This window comes from Barbus barbus (assembly GCF_936440315.1).
Source record: "Barbus barbus genome assembly, chromosome: 40".
NCBI lineage: Eukaryota > Metazoa > Chordata > Actinopteri > Cypriniformes > Cyprinidae > Barbus > Barbus barbus.
In genome coordinates, this window is record NC_136718.1 from 13,116,901 (window position 1) to 13,135,807 (window position 18,907).

At 40.1% G+C, this 18,907-nt stretch overlaps 1 protein-coding gene across 1 annotated transcript in view; it reads right to left on the minus strand.

The window, feature by feature from the left end:
* Positions 1–2,599: 2,599 nt before the first annotated feature.
* LOC306859836 (intermembrane lipid transfer protein VPS13D-like) overlaps positions 2,600–18,907 on the minus strand; it is a 43,031-nt gene continuing 26,723 nt past the window's right edge. Inside the window, exons 51-69 of the mRNA XM_079401168.1 lie at positions 18,683–18,858; positions 18,456–18,579; positions 16,927–17,162; positions 16,675–16,777; positions 16,428–16,585; positions 16,182–16,290; positions 15,914–16,084; positions 15,653–15,757; positions 15,378–15,527; positions 14,783–14,932; positions 14,577–14,673; positions 14,343–14,488; positions 14,093–14,227; positions 13,781–13,948; positions 9,912–10,044; positions 9,603–9,795; positions 5,522–5,653; positions 4,637–4,877; positions 2,600–4,129 (exon numbers count right to left, since the gene is read on the minus strand). Of these exons, the coding sequence (XP_079257294.1) occupies positions 3,998–4,129; positions 4,637–4,877; positions 5,522–5,653; positions 9,603–9,795; positions 9,912–10,044; positions 13,781–13,948; positions 14,093–14,227; positions 14,343–14,488; positions 14,577–14,673; positions 14,783–14,932; positions 15,378–15,527; positions 15,653–15,757; positions 15,914–16,084; positions 16,182–16,290; positions 16,428–16,585; positions 16,675–16,777; positions 16,927–17,162; positions 18,456–18,579; positions 18,683–18,858 (2,859 nt within the window). The 3' untranslated portion in view covers positions 2,600–3,997. The remainder of the gene's footprint in view (positions 4,130–4,636; positions 4,878–5,521; positions 5,654–9,602; positions 9,796–9,911; positions 10,045–13,780; positions 13,949–14,092; positions 14,228–14,342; positions 14,489–14,576; positions 14,674–14,782; positions 14,933–15,377; positions 15,528–15,652; positions 15,758–15,913; positions 16,085–16,181; positions 16,291–16,427; positions 16,586–16,674; positions 16,778–16,926; positions 17,163–18,455; positions 18,580–18,682; positions 18,859–18,907) is intronic.

Genomic DNA, 18,907 nt, shown 5'->3' on the forward strand with positions numbered 1-18,907 from the left:
TATATAAAATAAATAATGCATGCTGTGGGGCTGGGGGAATAATCACCAAAAATGTTGTATAACACAAATGACAAAAACTGAAGAATGAGTCTTGGCATGTCTAACGGCAATGATGGACACTGTTGAGAGTGGGATCAGGACATGAAACTGTGTCATGGAGTGCATGTGTGTTGGAGAAGTTAGCTCAAATCTCAGGGGGTGAGTTCAGAGCAAGGTTAGCCAAATAGTAGATAAATCTGAGTAAGTTGTTGGACAGACAGCTCACCCTGTGATGAACCCTTTGCCCAGGAAAAAGAACTGCTTAATGTGACCCAGCACAGGTGGAAAAGAAGTAGAAATGGGTACTAGGAGAATTGTAGGGCACATGGTAACCGGTTGTATCAGATAACTTCAGGGATGTTGAACATATGCCATTAGCTTTCACAAGTTTGTGAGATCATATTTGAACCAGATTTTGTCAGACTGGTCTGTGTTACCACATACTTGTTTGTTTGAACCCATGTGTTTCTTATGACAGCATCTCATTAACGAAAGCACGCTTATACGTCTATGCAGTGCATGAATGCTAAAAGTTAGCAATAGTATTGTCCTTTTCAATGTTAGTCGTGCAAGCAGGGCAGGGTTGTGTGGCCACTGCACATCCATCTTTAGCTAATGAGTGTGTCACCCTGAGGGAAGAGACCATTGATCGGACATCACACCGTCAGTCAAGAAGAAGAATGTAGACAGTCCCTGCGTCCCAATGTGCATACAATCCACCCTATCTGCCCTAAATAGTATTGACAATTACTAATGGAATTTAGGATGGATAGTATGCACATTGGGGCGCAGGGAAAGTGTTTGAAAATGCAGCCTTGTTTAACTAAAATAAATTATGTTACAGAAAACTTGTGTGTAATTTTAAATACATTTTGATATCATTAAATCACTGTTTTATTGACAACTAAAATTCACCGTTATAAGCAAATGATCGTGTCTTACATCTCGCGATAATAAACATGGTGCGTCAACTAACCCCTGTTCGTCAGCCGCAGAAATGGAGACTTTAATTAAAAAGGGATACGCAAACATTGGTCAAGTCTAGATGCTAAAAGTGAAATTACAGGCCTACTTTTCAGACCACAAACATGGAGGTTCATCCAATCTCACAGAAAGTAAACAGAAAAAATCCTGCCTAGAGCACGTTGACATTTCCTGGTACACAAAGCAGAAACAATGGATAAAGCACACGTAAACGTCCACTTCTGGTACGGCAAGATGTCTTAAAATGTATAGTTTTTTTTATTTAAACTTAGACCACATTATTAGATTACCTTTTGATTTATGAATACACGTAAATGACAGCTTAATGATTTTTTTTAATTTTTTATATTTTTTGTGCATTTATTTAAAGACCACATGTACCATTTTTTGTCACTGGTGTTATCTTACTTCTTTGGCAATTTTAGAGGTTTTTATTAAATATTATTTATCAAAAAAAAATTCAGGACGTAGTTATAGAAAAATGATCATGCAACAAATAAGGAGATTATGTTTTATTTATTTTAATCCGGTTTGTTAAGAGTGCGATTAAATGATGTTAGTTCATTTACTCAATCATGTATTTGTTATAACAATGAAAATATTTGAAGAAAAAAAAAACAGTTACAAACAACTAAGTTATGATGCAATTCTTTAAATCTCTAAACTCTTGAATGTAGCAGAATTCAGTGGATGTAAAATTATCATGCCACACATTTAATTTTTTCTTCAACTATAAGTATTAGATGATACTAAATTGTTACTTTTGGCATTTAGTGAAAGCAGTTAGTAAAAGAACATGACAAATTTCATGAAAAATGCATTTTACAAAATGTCTGCTGCAAGGTATCAAACCACATGTTGTCGATCATGGTATACTCACTAAATTAAGTAGTTTAATCCATTCCTTTTCTTTTTTTTTTTTTTTTACAATTCCCTAACAATAAAGTACTGTAGGTCATAGACTTCAACTAAAAGCTTCATATGAAATCATGAGAAAATTTCTGAAAACTGAAAAGAGACAGTGGGCTTAACATGGGCCTTTCTTCATAGCTCTTCAGGAAATAGGAGGAAGGAAGTCAAGTGATGACATCACTGTGATTTATTTTAAAATAAATGATATTTGTTACAACGGTAACAACAGTGACAAAACTCCAGGGGACCACTACTTACATTATATATTTAATAATATTTATTTGGCTTTTTTATGTCATTTACATCATATATTTGATAGTTATGAATACATTGATGTCTTTTAAATGGTATAAAAACCTGTTTTTGACCTCAAAATAAAGCACTTTCTCTCTGTACATGGCTGTGGGGACGAGCAACTTTGTGGTTAAAAACAAATATTGCCACATTGATGGCTCAAGAAGGTGTAATTGTTCAAATAACACATCGTTTCATTTTAAAATATAAAAAATTGTAACCCTAAAGTGTTTTTCAAGTGTAATATTTCTATAAAGGCAAGGAACAGAAAAATGGACATTTTCATAGAATGACCCATAAATAAAAAGAAAAAAAGCACACCAAAATATTACAAATGAATCATTATTGGAAAGAATGCAATAATTACAAACACTGTTAAACCATAAATTTTATTTATCTTTATACATTTGCATATTAAAACAAATTAAATATACACTATATATTTACTTTGCATATTTGTGCAGTTATAGAGGAAACCAGCTTTGTAGGGCTGTATTCAACATATTATTTAAATAAGACAACTTAGAAAACACATTAGGTGTACTGTTCATATTATCCTAAAATATATTGACCAGTGATTTCAGAGGCACGGTCACATAAGTTAAAAATCGACTTTTTTTGTTGTTGAAAGACCAGTATATGTAGTTAAGATAAGCGAGGAAGGTAATTCTCTAAAAGAGAAAACATTAGTGTCTGATCTTTGGTAGCAACTTGTAACAACTTAAAATGAATAGCTTCCTTCAGTGAAACTTAATCAATTACTTGATACTGATCAATTTAAAACAGTGAGTAAAATAAGTGTTTGAGATAGGGAAGAATAAAGTACAATAGCTCATTGTCTCTGTGATCAGATGACAAATCTTCATATTGATTTTACACACAAAAAGGCAGAGAATCATTATTTTATGTGCTACAGAACACCATTATTTTGGATGTTGAAATATGTTAAAAGTTTTTCATATCTTAAGCTTGAACTTGTAAAAGATCTTAGTTAGAAACTAAATAAAGGGTAAACACGTCAAATTTTTCATTACCTTCCTTAAGATGGATATAGAAAAAAGAGAAAATAACTGGGAGAAGAAAAACACCAGACAGATGTTTTTGCGGGTGGACTGCATGTGGAGAAGTGAAAAATGCAATGACAGTATTTACAACACTCATTCTCTGTGTTGTGTTTGTGTTAATGTTGGCTCACCAGGGATTGGTGAGAGCAGCTTAAGTTTCCTACATTTACATCAGTGCAATTCAATCATTCAATCAACCTCCAATCACTCACATATTCAGAGCAAAATTAACTTTCTTTTAAAGGCAGTTTTGAACAGCAACCCAATTTCATACCATATTCTTATTTTCAACATTATATATACATGGCAGATAGTCCTATTGGTTTGTGCCTATCTATGTACATAGAGGATCTATACACAAACATATACAGTGTCAGAATAGCTGTGTGTATCTAGCGACAAACACAAGTTATTTTGCCAATCATAAAAAACAAAAACATTAATTATACTTCTAAGGTTTGCAAGGAACTTAAAATACTTGCATATGCTCAAGTTAAATCTGTGCTTGCCAGAGCTTACAGCAGCCTCTCTAGACTAGTTTGCGTCACTGAACAAACCACATGCTGCGAGCATGTCCCGTACACTGGCTTAAGTGGGTGATCACGCTCTGCTGATTTATTACTGTCCTTCCACAGAAACAGAAAAAAGGAAGTAGCTGCTGAAAAATGAGCGAGAAACACCATCTATCCTGCAGGTCAGTGTAGTTAAGAGTCTAATAATAAGATATCCTCATTCTCACTGGGAGGCAGCATGAGCTGCTGTTCATAGTAAAGGCTCTTGGCATAATTGATTTCTTGTGAAATCTTGATGGCAAGGTTCTCGCTTTTCACATGGACCTATGGAGAAACAACAAATTACATTGGAGTTGGACATTTGGAATGGATGACAAAGTGTTTTTACATGATTTTGGTAAAACACTTATGTTTGGGGATTGAATGTCCAGCAGTAATGATATACCATTACTGCTGGACATTCAATCCCCAAAGTTTATATATATATGGTGAGGACGTGACACGGCAGGAATTGTAGGTGGGGGGAGTGAATGTCCAGCGCTCTCTCCACCCTCAATACCACGACTGAGGTACCCTTGACCAAGGCACCGAACCCCCAACTGCTCCCCGGGCGCCGCAGCATAAAATGGCTGCCCACTGCTCCGGGTGTGTGTTCACGGTGTGTGTGTGTTCACTGCTGTGTGTGTGCACGTTGGATGGGTTAAATGCAGAGCACGAATTCCGAGTATGGGTCACCATACTTGGCTGAATGTCACTTCACCTCATATACATATATATATATATATATATTATATATGCACACATACACACATGAAGGGACACATCTCTTACCATAGGTTTCTGGTGTGATGGACCTGGAATTGCCACTCCACTACTGGTGCTTTCTGCTTTTTTAGTAAGCTGTACATATACTTTCCCATGGTCCTTGGACACCAGACAATGATAGAGATCATCATATTTGACCTCTAAAAAGATTGCTTCACGATCCGCAAATTCTCCAGGCTTGAGGAAATATACCACTTTGGAGGAGATCAGCACACAGTATGTGTCTATGGGCTCCACAGCAATGAAACTGCAGAAGAAAACAGGCATATGAATGATCGTTACATCATCGCTTTACAAAAAACAGAATGGTCTTATGCCCTGGCAAAATCTGGGTTAATTCAATTTACATTGAATTTGGTCTGAATTGAATCATAGTACATCTGCTTTGCTATTATGCACTCACAGATTCTAATGTAAATCTGTATAAAAATATTAATTCTGCAGTAAATGAAAAAGGATTAAGTCAAGCGTGTTATTAAATGCATAGACTACGTTCAGAGAAGTGAAGATTAGTACATCCAATTAAGCAGGCAATATTAAGGCGGTTTCAGAAAGGATGAAAGTGTGCAGGCTGCAGCTGAGAAGACTAATGGCCTGTGTGGCACCTCAGAGGAGAGAGGTCATGTGGGCCAACAGGGGAGTCTGCTGATCTGGATGGATTAGCCTCTTTGGTGATAAATGTCTTTTCTGTCTCACTTTGAACACATAAACAAGCCCTGATGCTTCCAACCAATGACTAAAATTATGTACCAACAAGTTTGGGATTCTTGAACTAGAAATGATCTAGAAAATGTGCTTCAAATTTTTAGTTGGTTTCAAATCATACATTCAGGAACAGAAGAATTTCGCAGATCAACTTATCCTGGCATTACCATCAGACAAGATACTCACTATTCAGAATGGATATTGTCCGTTAAGTGAAAGAGCTGTTCTTGTCCATCTGCTTGTAGGGAGGAGAATCGAGGCAGCAGCCCCTGAGGGCCCTTACAGCAGCGCGGCTTCCTTACTCGCTGTACACTCAGCCTGAAACACGCACACAAAACACACAAGGATCATTACTTACAAAACCAACAGCCTTAAGAGGGTTAACGTTAGGGAATCCAAGTTGGAATGAAGCACCTTTTTACTGGAAAGACTAGACCTTTTTTCCTCTTTTCCCCCCATTTCCCGTTAAAGAGTACAACGGAGTCTCTTGAAATAACACCTGTTGTGGCACAGTCCAAGAAACCCAAATACTCAGACTCCTGCTATGCCTGTTAAGGTGATATCCTGCCAACATATCATGTCATTCAACTCTGTTACACATTCAAGCACACTATGTTAGTTAAAGGTGTGCAGTTCAATCGCTGGTCAAGGGCATGACAGCTTCAGAGTTCTGGTGGCCCTAGCTAAAGCTGATGGGACTAGCCAGCAGGCTGCAGTGCCAATGCAAAGCTTGGGTCTTGCTTCTCCTGCAAACAAGCCCTCTCTTCTTTTCGGCTGCCACTGGTGGGCCAAGTGGAATTCCTACATCTGGCTTGAATCTGGGCCAGCAGGCATTTGATTAGAGCTGATGGTTTCCAGTTTATTCACAAAGACGGCAGTGTACTGCATTTCTCTGTTCTGTTTAAACTGAAGCCCGGGTGAATGCAGCTGCCTCTGTTCATCAAGAACTCAGAATGCAAGGCATTGGGAAGAGAAGATAACCAAGAATGGACAAACCTGAAGTCTCGAAGTGGGTCACATTTGCAAGCCCTTTTGCATTCCACATCAAGTCTCTAATATTGAAAACAAAAACTAAGTGACTCATTGAATTTGCTATAAACTCTGCTGATGTCATGCAAAGAAAAACAGCAGCACCCTGGCAAATTTTAGCATTTGCAACTAAATCAAATATTCCAAAGCCACTGGTTACTTCATTATGACATATTAAGGAGAATGTGGTGTTGTTTTTTCCTTAGAAAAGCCAGAACTTCCACATGGACTTGGCTCTCTTTTTGACAGCAAGTCACGGTTCATAATCATAACCGTAAGTCATGAGATCTGGCCCTGTACTTGACAGGACTGTAACAGACCCACAGAGACTCTTAACCTCTCTTTCTCTCTCTCCCTCTCCAGCCACTCCCACTGCTCTGGAGGCGATCAAGCACAATGCCCCGCACCCGATTGTGGGATTGGAACAATAGGGTTCAACTCTAGGTCAGGCACAGGGCTTGGAGCCCAGCCAGTCAGCCGTCAATGGGTGCAAACAAACAGTTCTTACTTCTTGCTTCTTTCCGAGAAAGATCATGAGCAAAATGGGTTGAGGACGGGCGTGATGTGGAAGGCTGCTGTATGTAGGCGTTTAACTTGGTTCTCCACTGACATAGCCACTAAAAGCATGCCTGCTGGAATATAGGCAAATTAGGCCACCATCTCTTGTCATCCCAAAGTTGTAATCAAGCTACAGCAGGTTTATGCATGGTTTAGTAACAGTTTTCATTTGTCTGTTCAAGGATACAAGATAGAGGTTTTTGAAATACACATTGCTTGTCACTGCTGTCTGTTGGAGCAAGTGCACAAAAGCAAGGACAACTGTAGTCTGATTAAAGCAGTGGTGTCCAGCTCTGCTCATGGAGGCTCACTATCCTATAGTAAGCAATGTCTTGAAGTTTTCTAGAAATTCCAGAAAAGTGTGTCATTGTAGGCTGGAGCTAAAGTCTGTAGGACATTGGCTGTCCTAGATCAGATTAAAGTGTATATGTGCTGTACGAAGCCGAGTTGCAATCACATTATCGAGGTGTGTTCGTTTTACTATGCAAAAGTCTGACTGAAATATACACATTTGATTTATGGTGAGACATCATATTTTCTCATCTGGTATGTTTCAGACTTGGCTGACTAATATTGCTTATCTTATCTTTGGTTTACTGAGTCAGCTGTGGGTCAATTGTGTAATCAAGTTGTATTTAGTATGCTGATTCCAAAACAAGTTAGAATTAGCAGGTACAGTAAGATTATCAGAAATGCACATTGTCTCAATTAAATGCCACAGAACAAGTACTGTCATCTTTTACAGAGGAGGAATTTGAGGTTTACCAAACTTTAGTGAAGACATAAAGGTTCTCCTTGATGCGTTTACCAAAGGTGACATTCAGATGCACATCAAGAGGCAAACCACATGAGGGACTTTCTTTAATAAAGCTTGGGGTAATAGAAAATGCATGCTTTTCCAAACTGAACTGACAGCTAAAGGTGGGGAACAGGGTGCTTATTCAGTCAAAGTCTGAGCCCCTACTGCTGCCCCAGGCCAACCCCCAGCACTTCTTTGCTTTTGTTTTGAAATTGTAATTGAGCTGCCTCTGGAAGCCTGCCTGGATTGCATAGTGCAGTTGGGAATGGTGTATGTTATGTGTGTGTGCGTGTGTGTGTGTGTGTGAGAGAGTGGGGGGGGGGGGGGGGGGGGGGGCTGATGTGGGAGGCTGAGTTCACTAGCAGGGCAGGAGAGCAAAAAGAATTGTGCGGACACTTCCACTATTCCTGACCTTGCTACAGTCTGCTTCTCATTTACTTGTTTATTTCCTGTTTGCAATCTTAGAGGGTATGTATAATACATATTCCTGACCAGCAGGAGACAAGCATCACTTCATTGTCACTACAGTGACACTACTGACAGTGTTTGCAAGAGAACGTGCAAAATGTGGGAAATATCATGAACGTTTCAGACAGGAAGGGAAGAAAGCTCAACTGGGAATCACCATGGCTGGTTATTGATGCATAGAAACTGATCCTTGAAGACAGAGCACATGTGAAGATTTGGTGCAGAAGTGCTACCTGAGAATGTGTTATTGAGGACATTTGACTCAGATTGGGTCAGATTGTGTCCGCTGAGACCCACGAATCCTGCACATTTTGTGTGTGAACTCTAGCTGAACTCTTGGCCACACTGTGGCAGGCACGCTCCGAATGCCTCTCCCTTAAACTCCCCCAGCTCTTCACTGCAAAGTTCACCAGCAGGTCCCTTTTCCGCACACACACACAGCCTCTCTCCATTCAAGGGGAATGGTGAGAGGACCGGAAACTCATTCCTCCTCCAGTTGGAGCAGTAAAACCACAAACACTCCCCGCTGCACATATACATAGGCAAATGAAGAACAAATGGCTTTACATACCAGACAGCCTGTGTAATATGACCAGATTTTGGGCCCCCTCATAAAACCTCAGGTAGAGCTGCTGGCTTTAGAGGATGAAGTGAAGGGGAGACCCTGAAGGCTGCTCTTAAAACAGTAGGCAAGTTTTTTGGACCAGTTTTGGACTGTGCTTTGGATCATTAGCAGGTGTTCATTAGTGTAGAGCTTGGATTGCCACAAGCTAAACTCATCAAAAGACAGGTGGGATTTATGGGCAAAACAACAGAGAGGTCACGAAGGCTCTGCAAAGTTGTAAGAGCTATAAACATTGAACCACAGATACCCCTTATTCACTGAAATGGTGATGGTTCTTGTGCTGGAGCCAGTGCTCAACTAGATGATTTACTCCACTGATGTCCAGCAGAACAATGATGTCACTGACTGCATGACTACAAACATGCTGCATTATGGTCGTTGTTTACCACTTCTAACGTCAGTAGTTTTAAGTAATTTAATGCAATCACAAGCTGCATGTGATGCAATGTTCATAAGATAAAAAAAAATTGATATTAATAAATTCCAACAAAATTTGAATAATTTTAGACAGTCATTGAAAATGAAGTGACTAGAGCTGCAGTGCAGTGTGACATTACTGCATCGTTTCCAAAGTCTGGTTTTTCATCAATCTTGCCAGACTGATTTGCTGCTTTTGTTTTGAAAAATTTATGCTGTTTTCTATTCCAGCTTGGGTACAGGCTCTGGCACCCTGTAGTTGGAAAAGGGCCACGCAGAAGGCCATGGATAAGGCATTCATATAAATATTTGTCTCAACCTCTTCCATAATAGAAAAAAATAACCTGAATACATAGTTGAGAAAAAAATACCTGTTGCTTAGGCTGGCCATGTCTCGGACAGTTTGTGCTGTTTCTGAGGCAAAATCCAGGGCTCCTGCCAAAGGTTTTGTCACTGTGCCAACCAGTCCCTTCCCCAGACCAGAGAAAAATCCACTGACACCTCCCTCAGTCTTCACTCCCTCCACTGTTGATGTTATCACACTGGTCAGACCGCCAATGATGCCTACACAGCATTGAGTGTGAAACAGCAAGTTGGGTGTGTTTGATATGAGTGGACAAATCATGGTACAATAAAGTGCCTGAATATTGAGCATTTCAAATACAAATATTCTGATGTACCATGAGCAAGACCATGAATCCCTGCCACAAGGTGCTCTCCGCTGGTTGCTCCATGATAGCGAATGCACTCTCGTTCAGTCTGATGGCGATTGTCCATTACCTTGCCCAATCCATCTGATAAGGTGCCTGCAAACTGCACAGACAGATAAACATATAACAGCAACCAAAGAAAAGAATACTAGCTTGTATCTACTACAATGAACAATTCATATATTATACTGGATAGAACATTCCCACTTAAATGAATAATGAAACCCAATCTAAAAATAAATAGTGCTGTCCAACAATTAATCGCATCCAAAATAAAAGTTCCTGTTTACATAATATGTGTGTGTGTACTGTGTATATTAATTATGTGATATATAAATACACACACATGCAAGTATATATTTAAGAAAAATGTTATACATTAAATATTATTTATACATGACAAATTATATGAATCTAAATATATGCATGTAAATATCAAAATATATGCTTTGTGTGTGTGTATTTATATATACATAATAAATATACACAGTACACACACATATATTATGTAAACAAAAACTTTTATTTTGAATGCGATTAATCGCAATCAATCACTTGACAGCACTAAAAATAAAACAATACAATAATTATGCAATATTATTAAGTTTACTGTACCAACAAGCAAACAATTCAGTCCAAATCACATGTGGTATGAAATACATTTATAAATCATTTTTAATTTAAATGCCAGGACACACCAAGCTGACAGTCAGCCATTGGCCAAAATCTGTCGGGCTAGTTATATCTCGTATATTCTTGTCATGTTTTCTCCTTTTGAATGATGAATATAGACTAGTGATACATGCTGTTACAGAAAGTAAATTTCTATATGCAGGCGCAGAACGCACATGCTAGTTTGCAGTCGGATGTAGTCTGTGCGTGTTCAAGCACAGATTTTTGGTCCAGATGCAGCCAACGCAAGGCGACAACACCGTTAGCTTTTGTTGCCTCTAGTTCTTTGAAGTCGGCTTGGTGTGACTTAGGCTTATAATGTCAGCCACTGGAACAGTTGCTGACACTGGCCTTTTCAGTTAGTGAAAACCCCCCACAGTGACCCTAAGGAGTGAACTGCCTGCAGTGACCTTAAGGAGTGAACTGTCTACTTTAGGACACATCCATGACTTATTGTGGTTCCCATTTCATTTACTCCAAAAGTTCATGTAGTTCTTCAGCTGTTTATACTATAGACTACAGTCAAACAAAATAAATGAAAATCAACTATTCTCCTTTTCTGTGAGTTCATGAAACCTATTTATTTCTAATATCTTACAGTCACTGAAAATGGAAAAATTTATTTGCAAGGTACCATATTCTGGGCAACCATCATTGTTCTCAAACACTTCCATTGCTGAGCTACGAGGATACACACCGATTTTACAGATAATTGATTTTACACACCATCTCATCCAGCTGTCAAATATATCAGGCTGTAATTTGTCTAATGGGGTGGCGTTTCCCCCTCTTGGCACAGTTGACCTGACTTTGCCCAGTGTGGCCCCCCTCAGGTCCCCTGCAGGTGCCTCCTGGAAGGGAGTTTGTGTTACAGGCCCAGTGAGCTCCCTACAGCAGCCGGAGCACTTTATAAACACAGGCACATTCTGCAGAACTCAAGCGAAAGCCAGGCATGAACTTGGAATGACCCCTCCAAGCACAGTCCCTGGTGAGTTCATCTGAAGGCCAGCTCAGATTCTTTGCTCCTCCTCCTCCTCTTCTGCCTCCCTCTCTCACTCTCTTCCTTTATATATATAAAAAAAAAAAGCTTGCCTGTGAAATTATACCAATACATTTACCAGATATGAGTTTGTGGGAGGGAGCGCAGGATCAGAACACTTTCAAGTTTATGGCCCCTCACACCACCCCTGCTTGAGCCATTAGACTATACTATCTCAAAGCAGGGCCCCTAGAGGTGTGCAAGAATGTGTTTCAGTGTGTCTACATGTGAGAAAGAAGATGTAAAAGAATGAAAACCACGGTGTGATCAGCATAAAGTGGTCTGACAGATGAGAAAAATTGTACAAACTGATAATAAAAAGGTAGGCTAAATCCTGTTCACAGTGAGAGATTTACTTCGAAACATGAAACGGTGAAGGAAAAATCAGCTTGAAGCTTAGCTGAAGATATGGCTGAATATGAAATTAAAGGCATTTTTAAATTATAGGAATTATAAAAAAATAAACTGGAAAATGTCAAAGGCACAGGCATTGCAGTCAACAGAGTGTGTTTTGGCTAAAAATGCCTATTAAGAAAGGCCCCCATAAAGGTAAAACTAACAACAGAGAATTATTGAGGACTGCACATGTTCCAAAATAAATTCTGGGTGGCCACTGACATAAGTTACAAAAACTAATTGTAATCTTTGCAAATACAATAAACCTCAAGCTTTCTAGGCACTTGATCAAACCAAGGCTCTCAAATGCCTTTTATATCTTTCATTAAAGTTTTTCTACCCCAAGCAGCACGACACGGAGCCTTATGCAGTTGGTGGATGATTTTGGCAAAGTATTTTTATTCAAGCTGCTGGAAGTTCTCCAGGGGGAGTAATAATTTGTTTATACATTTGAAATTGAGTTAGTGGCTAAAAAGCAGCCAGAGAGAGGATTTTTTCTTTGGTGAACCTAAGCATTTCTTCAGCAGTTCAGTGGGTTATTTAGAAAGACCTTAAAAGATACTACAGCAATAGATGAGCTGAAGTCAAAGAAAGGGACTGTTGCTCCAACCTATATTGAAAATCTATTTTTCTCCAAAGTCTATTTTTAAATATCACCTAAAATTACTGTAGTAGTATGATGACCGTATTTAAACCCACTCACCTTAGTTAAAAAAAGCAGCCAGTAAAATTAGGGTCTAGTGTGAATGTGAAAGATTGCTGATTGAGACCTAATGTTGTCCCATTCTATGAGTACTTTTGGCATGAGCTTGGCCAGTGTGGCTGGAAGGAAAGTAAATGAGAGCACAGAGGGAAAAGCACACAAAGCCTTGTCTGACAGTGAGCTGGCTGCCAATGAAGGACGTGGTGCAACGGCCTGTCAGACAGACATGCTGAGAGCTGGCTGCAGGACATGAAGTGTAGGCTCAGGTCTGACTACACACAACTGTAGCCACATGAGTATACACATTCATACACTAGTGGCATGAGCAAATTAGCTTTTTAAACTCATTAATCAGAGTCCATCTGCTCAATCTCAACACTAAGAGCCTCACAAACTTAAAATGTACATGAGAATGTTCCAGGGCCGATATTCAACTTTTATGCTGACAAAAGAATTAAATGCTGGTGTTCCCTGATTCTGTAAACAAGCAGAAACCTGCCCGATTACACAAGGAGACCAAAACTAATAAACTTGCTGAATCTTCACCTCTCCATTGCATATTAGGATGAAAATCAGGTCAGACTGCTTTGCTAGTGAACATCATGTGCATCTGACCTTTCAATGCTGTTCCCATTCTTTTCCTGGAAATCATCAAATGACAACATGTGGCTTGTTCTAGTGTTCCTGCTCAGGCAGACTGCTTGGACGGTTCTTCAAAAACATATTCAATAAGAAGTCTGAGAAATAAACAACTTCAGCTTCTAATTTACATTTGAACAGACCCGATCACAGAGGACAATTCGTTCTCTTGTTTTTTTTTCTCATTATGACTTGGCCTTGCACCCAGTGAATCCCTGTCTTGTGGTTACTGCTCTGGTACTTTGCAGCTGAACAGATGGACTTTACCATATATCATACATTTGGGAATAATATAGCAAAATAACTCTGTGAAATACTAAATGTGATTGAGAATCATGCATTGCCAAATGGACTGGTGAAGACGACAGTAAGAATGTGAACTTTTGCTACCTTGGCAGCTGAGTTGGAAACACCATGTGTAACACTGCGGATGAGCCCTCCAACGTTGCCGTACTTGATAAGTTCATTCATACCCTCAGTAACGTCATTCAGTAGGCCCATGGGGTTACCCAGGAAGTCCACTGAACCCAGAATCTGAGCTGCCTGACTGATAAGCTCCTACAAAAAAACAAAGAAAGCAGACGTAAGACCAAGTGCTAATGAAATCATACAGTTGTGATGCAACCATTGAGAACTTATACCGTAACATTGCACAAAAATCAAATGTAAATATAACAATTCAGAATGAAGAATGTTTAAGACCTCTTTGAAGTGCTTGAGAATGTCATTGATGATCATCTCCTGCGTCTCATAAGGATGGACTCGAGTGTAGGGGTACATGTTAATGATTGCATCTTCAAACCGAATGAGTGGCAACCCAAGGGTTCCCTTCAAAGCCTGTGCAGAACAACATTTGATTATGCTACAGACCACTTTATAAACTTCATACAACAGAACTGCATCCAGTGAAGAACTGACAGTACTCCAGCTGATTCTACTGTGGCTCTTGTACCTTCAGGTCAGGGGGTAACTTGTGAGAGGTGAAGACACTCAGCTTGACCTGAGGAAGACTGATCTTCAAGTTCTCAAAATAATAGTGCTTTATTCCTGCATCTTCATTGGTTTTCTCATAAAGGTTCTCATCCAGCTTCTCCACCTCTGAAACACAAAATCATGTACAGTACTTAGGAGAGAATCAAAAGGTGCATTCCCTATACTGCACATCAGATGGATAATTACTACACACCTCCCTCTGTCTGACCATAGCCAAAGAATAGGAGCAGTTTCATTAGGAGCTTCTCCTCAATGATGACAGTATAGCGGTGGGCTGTGACCATCAGATGCTGTAAGGCAGAGAGTAAAATCTATAATCAAACTCCTGTAGACAAAAGATGTACAGATAGGCCTGAAGCATTTTTTGGAGACAAAGTTGAGTCCATAAGTTGGTTTCACCTTATAAAGATCTGTGAGCATAAGACTGCTGGGCACTTTAACAGAGTTGACCTGCAAAGCAGGGCCTGAGTCCACTGCAGAACTTTCAGTGGAGCTTGGAGTCACACACAGCATAACAGGGTGAGTGGTGCCCAGGAGCTGGTTGTCCACCTGAAATAGACAAGAAAATAAAGATATGTCTGTCAGAACTTTATTGAAGGTTGCTAAGTCAGCACACCCACAATCCATCCTTGTATGTAGTGCCCATATAAGAGGAACAGCGGTATAAAGACATGGATTGCACATTAAATATATACATACAGGTCCATGATTGTTAGATTTGGTTGGGCTTGTACTAACTGAGATCCATAAAAGTGTTTTCTGGGACCTGGTATGAATAAAATCCAATGAACAATGTGTTTTCTTGGAATCTATGTTGATGTGTTTTTATATTAACAGCCATCACTTTGCCCAGCTGATGGTCATAAATATGACGGATGGGCAAAAATATAGATAGTCAATCTTACTAACCGGTCAACCATCTTGACCCTTCCCTAATCCAAAGTGAGAAATTCTCACACAGTAAAGAAGTACGTTTTGGTCTGTGGCTGCTTACCTGAATATCTTTCACTGTAAATTCCAGCACCTGGCTGGCAGCGGTGCGGATGAAGTGCACAACAATGCCAGACAGGGTGGCAAAAACTAGCTCTTCGGGAAGCTTATTCACCAGTGACAGGCCTACTCCTTCCTCTAGGTTCACCAACACCTTCACACAAGGGCATGAATTAGGACTTCTTAACTTCCAAGTTCAATATTTGTGAAACCTGTGCCAATTCTATTTTTACTGGAAACAGTCAAGGTAAAATTCTACATCGGAAACATGGTTTGTACCTCAAGCTCCTCCTCAGGAACCTTCTTCTGAGTGCTCTCTTTATTCTGGTCTTCCTCCGTGCTGGGAGAGGGTCTATTCACGCGACGTTGGTTGAAGTCACTGATCTGAAATGAGGTATGCAGCTTTTTATTATATTAGAAAGTGTGAAAGAAAGACAGGAACTGATTCCACTTCATATGGTTTCAGATGGCATGCTACCCCAACCATGTCCTTCAGTAACAATGAGAGTGTCTTACCTTAATAACAATGGGGTGTCTTACCTGCAATACTCGCGTTGGCCCATCAGGCAGGACTTGTACAGACAGAACCCCTGAGCCAGGCCTCATTTTCTGGTTGATGAACTGTTGCTCTGGTAACGGTTCCAAAACACCAGAGTCTGGTCCCAGTACCACCTCAGCACCATCATATAGTCCAGAAACTCCCCCTCTTACCTAAAACACCACAGACAGCTTTTTAAAGAGCCACAGATTGTTTAATACTGAAAATAGCCATTGAGGAGCAAAAAAATCTGATTAAAGAAGGACAGACCTGGACGACTAGTCTGGGTAAACCACAGGTCAACATGCCAGAGCTGAAGTGCCATGTCTGGGTGGTGCTGCGGCGGCTGTCTGGCTGTCTCAACATCAGAGGCTCATAGCTAAAACAGAAATACAAGATATGTGAGAAATAACACCCGCACATCATGATAATGTTTACTCTCTACATGGACAAAAACACGCTTAAAATAAGACAGCACAAGTTGTCCTTTGTTGTGCTATGAAGCAGTTAGGTAACCTGTTGTCTGTCACTGCAGCCAGTCCAGCAATGTCAAGCACTAAAGAAGAACTGAGGGGTCGAGGCTGAGAAGGTTTGCTCTGTGGAGGAGATGAGCCCTCATGACAGAGCATTCCTGTTCCTGTCATCCGCCAAAGCTGGGAACGCTTTCCAGGCTCCTAAACGGATAAAGAAATGTGAGAACTTTTGAGAAAAACCTATAATGAGAAAATGGAAGATAGATGGCTGTGGAATAACATCAGCAGACCTTTTTCTTCAGGATGACTCTCTGTGTTTTCGTCTCCACATCCAGCACCAGTTCAGCACAGCTGACCACCCGTTTCTTCCCCACTGGCCTCTTTCCTGCATCTCTGTTATAAAATCAAGTGAATATTTACTTATATTTACAAACATCAGTTTGAAGAGGTAATACGCAAGTGTGACGGCCAGTGGAAAGTTTTCTGCTTGAAATTGGTCAATTTCAAAGATTAGTGAGCTATTTGGAAGGTTGAGAACTCACTCTGAGAATGTGAAGGACGCAGCAATGTAGATGAAGTTCTCATAGTAGAGCTTGTTGTATTCTTTGAAGAAGTTCATGTCAGCAGTAACCTCTGAGGATCCAGCTCCCTTCACAGTGAGGGTGATGAAGGGTTGAAGAATGGGTTCATCGCAGGCATAGTCCAGAACTGCCCCAGGTTTGACCTCTGTGTGTAGCCTGATATCAGCCACTCCATGTTGCCAGAACTGGATAGGCACCTGAAGTAAAGAGGACATGTATAATGGAGAAGTCTGCAGAGAAAATGAGCAAATGCTACAACAAGCTGGTGCAAATTTCTCAAAGCTTTCCACCAGCTTGAATAGAACAAATAACATGGCAGAAATGGAAGTTGACAATGGACCTGGGAAAACAACTGAACTTCTCTCAAAATGTTGGCAAACCATCTTTGGACCTTATTGTTTTCAGAGACAACAAAGATGATGTTGGAATAACGCAGGAGCTCACAGAGCTTTCACACATCATTGACAGTGACAGTAGAGCAAGGTGCTTGCGGCTAGATGTAGGATATTTCTATCCTCTGGATGTAGGCTCTGGAGTGGATTTGTGTGATATTGCTGCTATAGCATAAACAGAAGTTTGATCATCCTCAGCTGGGTAGCCTAGATTGATGTTTGATGATGAAAGATCTGAAACACCCAAAGACTCCAAGATAAATCACTGAGAATGTGTCTAATCCCAGCACCAACCGACATTTGGTTGTTTAATATCAAGACCCACACCAAAGAAGCAGCTAAATGTCTATCCAAAATAATCATTAGCAGAACAAAAAAAGATCTGTTTTTGATGTAAGGGCAGCAGTGAGACAGAGAAAACATCGGATGCAGAGCTGTCAGGTGTGAATTCAATGCTTGACGGATGAATCGATTGCTTAAGTCATGCCAGAGGGAGTAAAAGAGCTATTTTGTGTGACAAAAGCTTTATATTCACCTTTTATAATGGCTAGAATGGTGTCTCACTCAGTAAATTTAAAACCACCTACAGATCAAATGACGGGAAATCTGGCTAAGGGGTCGGAAGAAGGTGAGGGAAAATGTGCACATCTGCAGAAGACCAATTAAACCTCAAATAACAGGCTAATATTGATTACAGGTACAGCTTTTAAGAAGAATGTGCTTTATCTTGCTATGCCTACTCTATTATACATGTTATGGTGTCTAGAATTGAACACTGAAAGGAAATATTTTCTGAATATTATTATTAATAAGTTAGAGGCACAAACAAAACCCAAGTCTCCCTTGAGCAAAACTGAAACTTCTGAAATGAAAGAGCTGCAGCACAATTTCTTATATGATTTAGGTTGAGATTGTGGTTAGCACTGCATTCTTATTCATGTTTTGACAAATTCAGCTGTGATGCCCGTGGGTGACCTGAGTTCAAGTCCTGGCCAGGTCATATTCCCAGCCATCTTAGTGATACTCTTTATTCTCAAATCTTCTGAACCGTTCTACAGCCTTTCAATACTTGATAATGTGCACCCTCTAAGGACTTACCTCAGAGATGTTATCTATACGGAAGGGTGGGGGCAGCTGGTCAGTGTCACTGAATGAGATTTGATACGTTGCCCCTTTCAAAGCAATCTCAGCTCGGAGGAAGAAGCAGTTTCCCAAAGTGTCCCTATGGAACACATAACGAGAGGAAAGATGTTTATGAAATTGAAAACTCTTAATTTTCTGTTCTGTTCAGCTATCTCTAGAGCATATTTGGTGGCACTGGGTACCTCATGTTGATGTGGAAGGATTTAGGCTTGTTGACCTCAAAACCTCCAGACCAGGTGCAGTTGGGAACATCTATGAGATGGACACAGAGAAGCTGATCGTAGTCATTTCTGGGCCAGTGAAACACAACACTAGAGCCTGGCAGGGTGGAGATATATCCCTCTGGATTTGCAGTACCCTATAAGCAAACAAAGCATTATCAGTTTTTATCCTGTGTCTTTTATTAG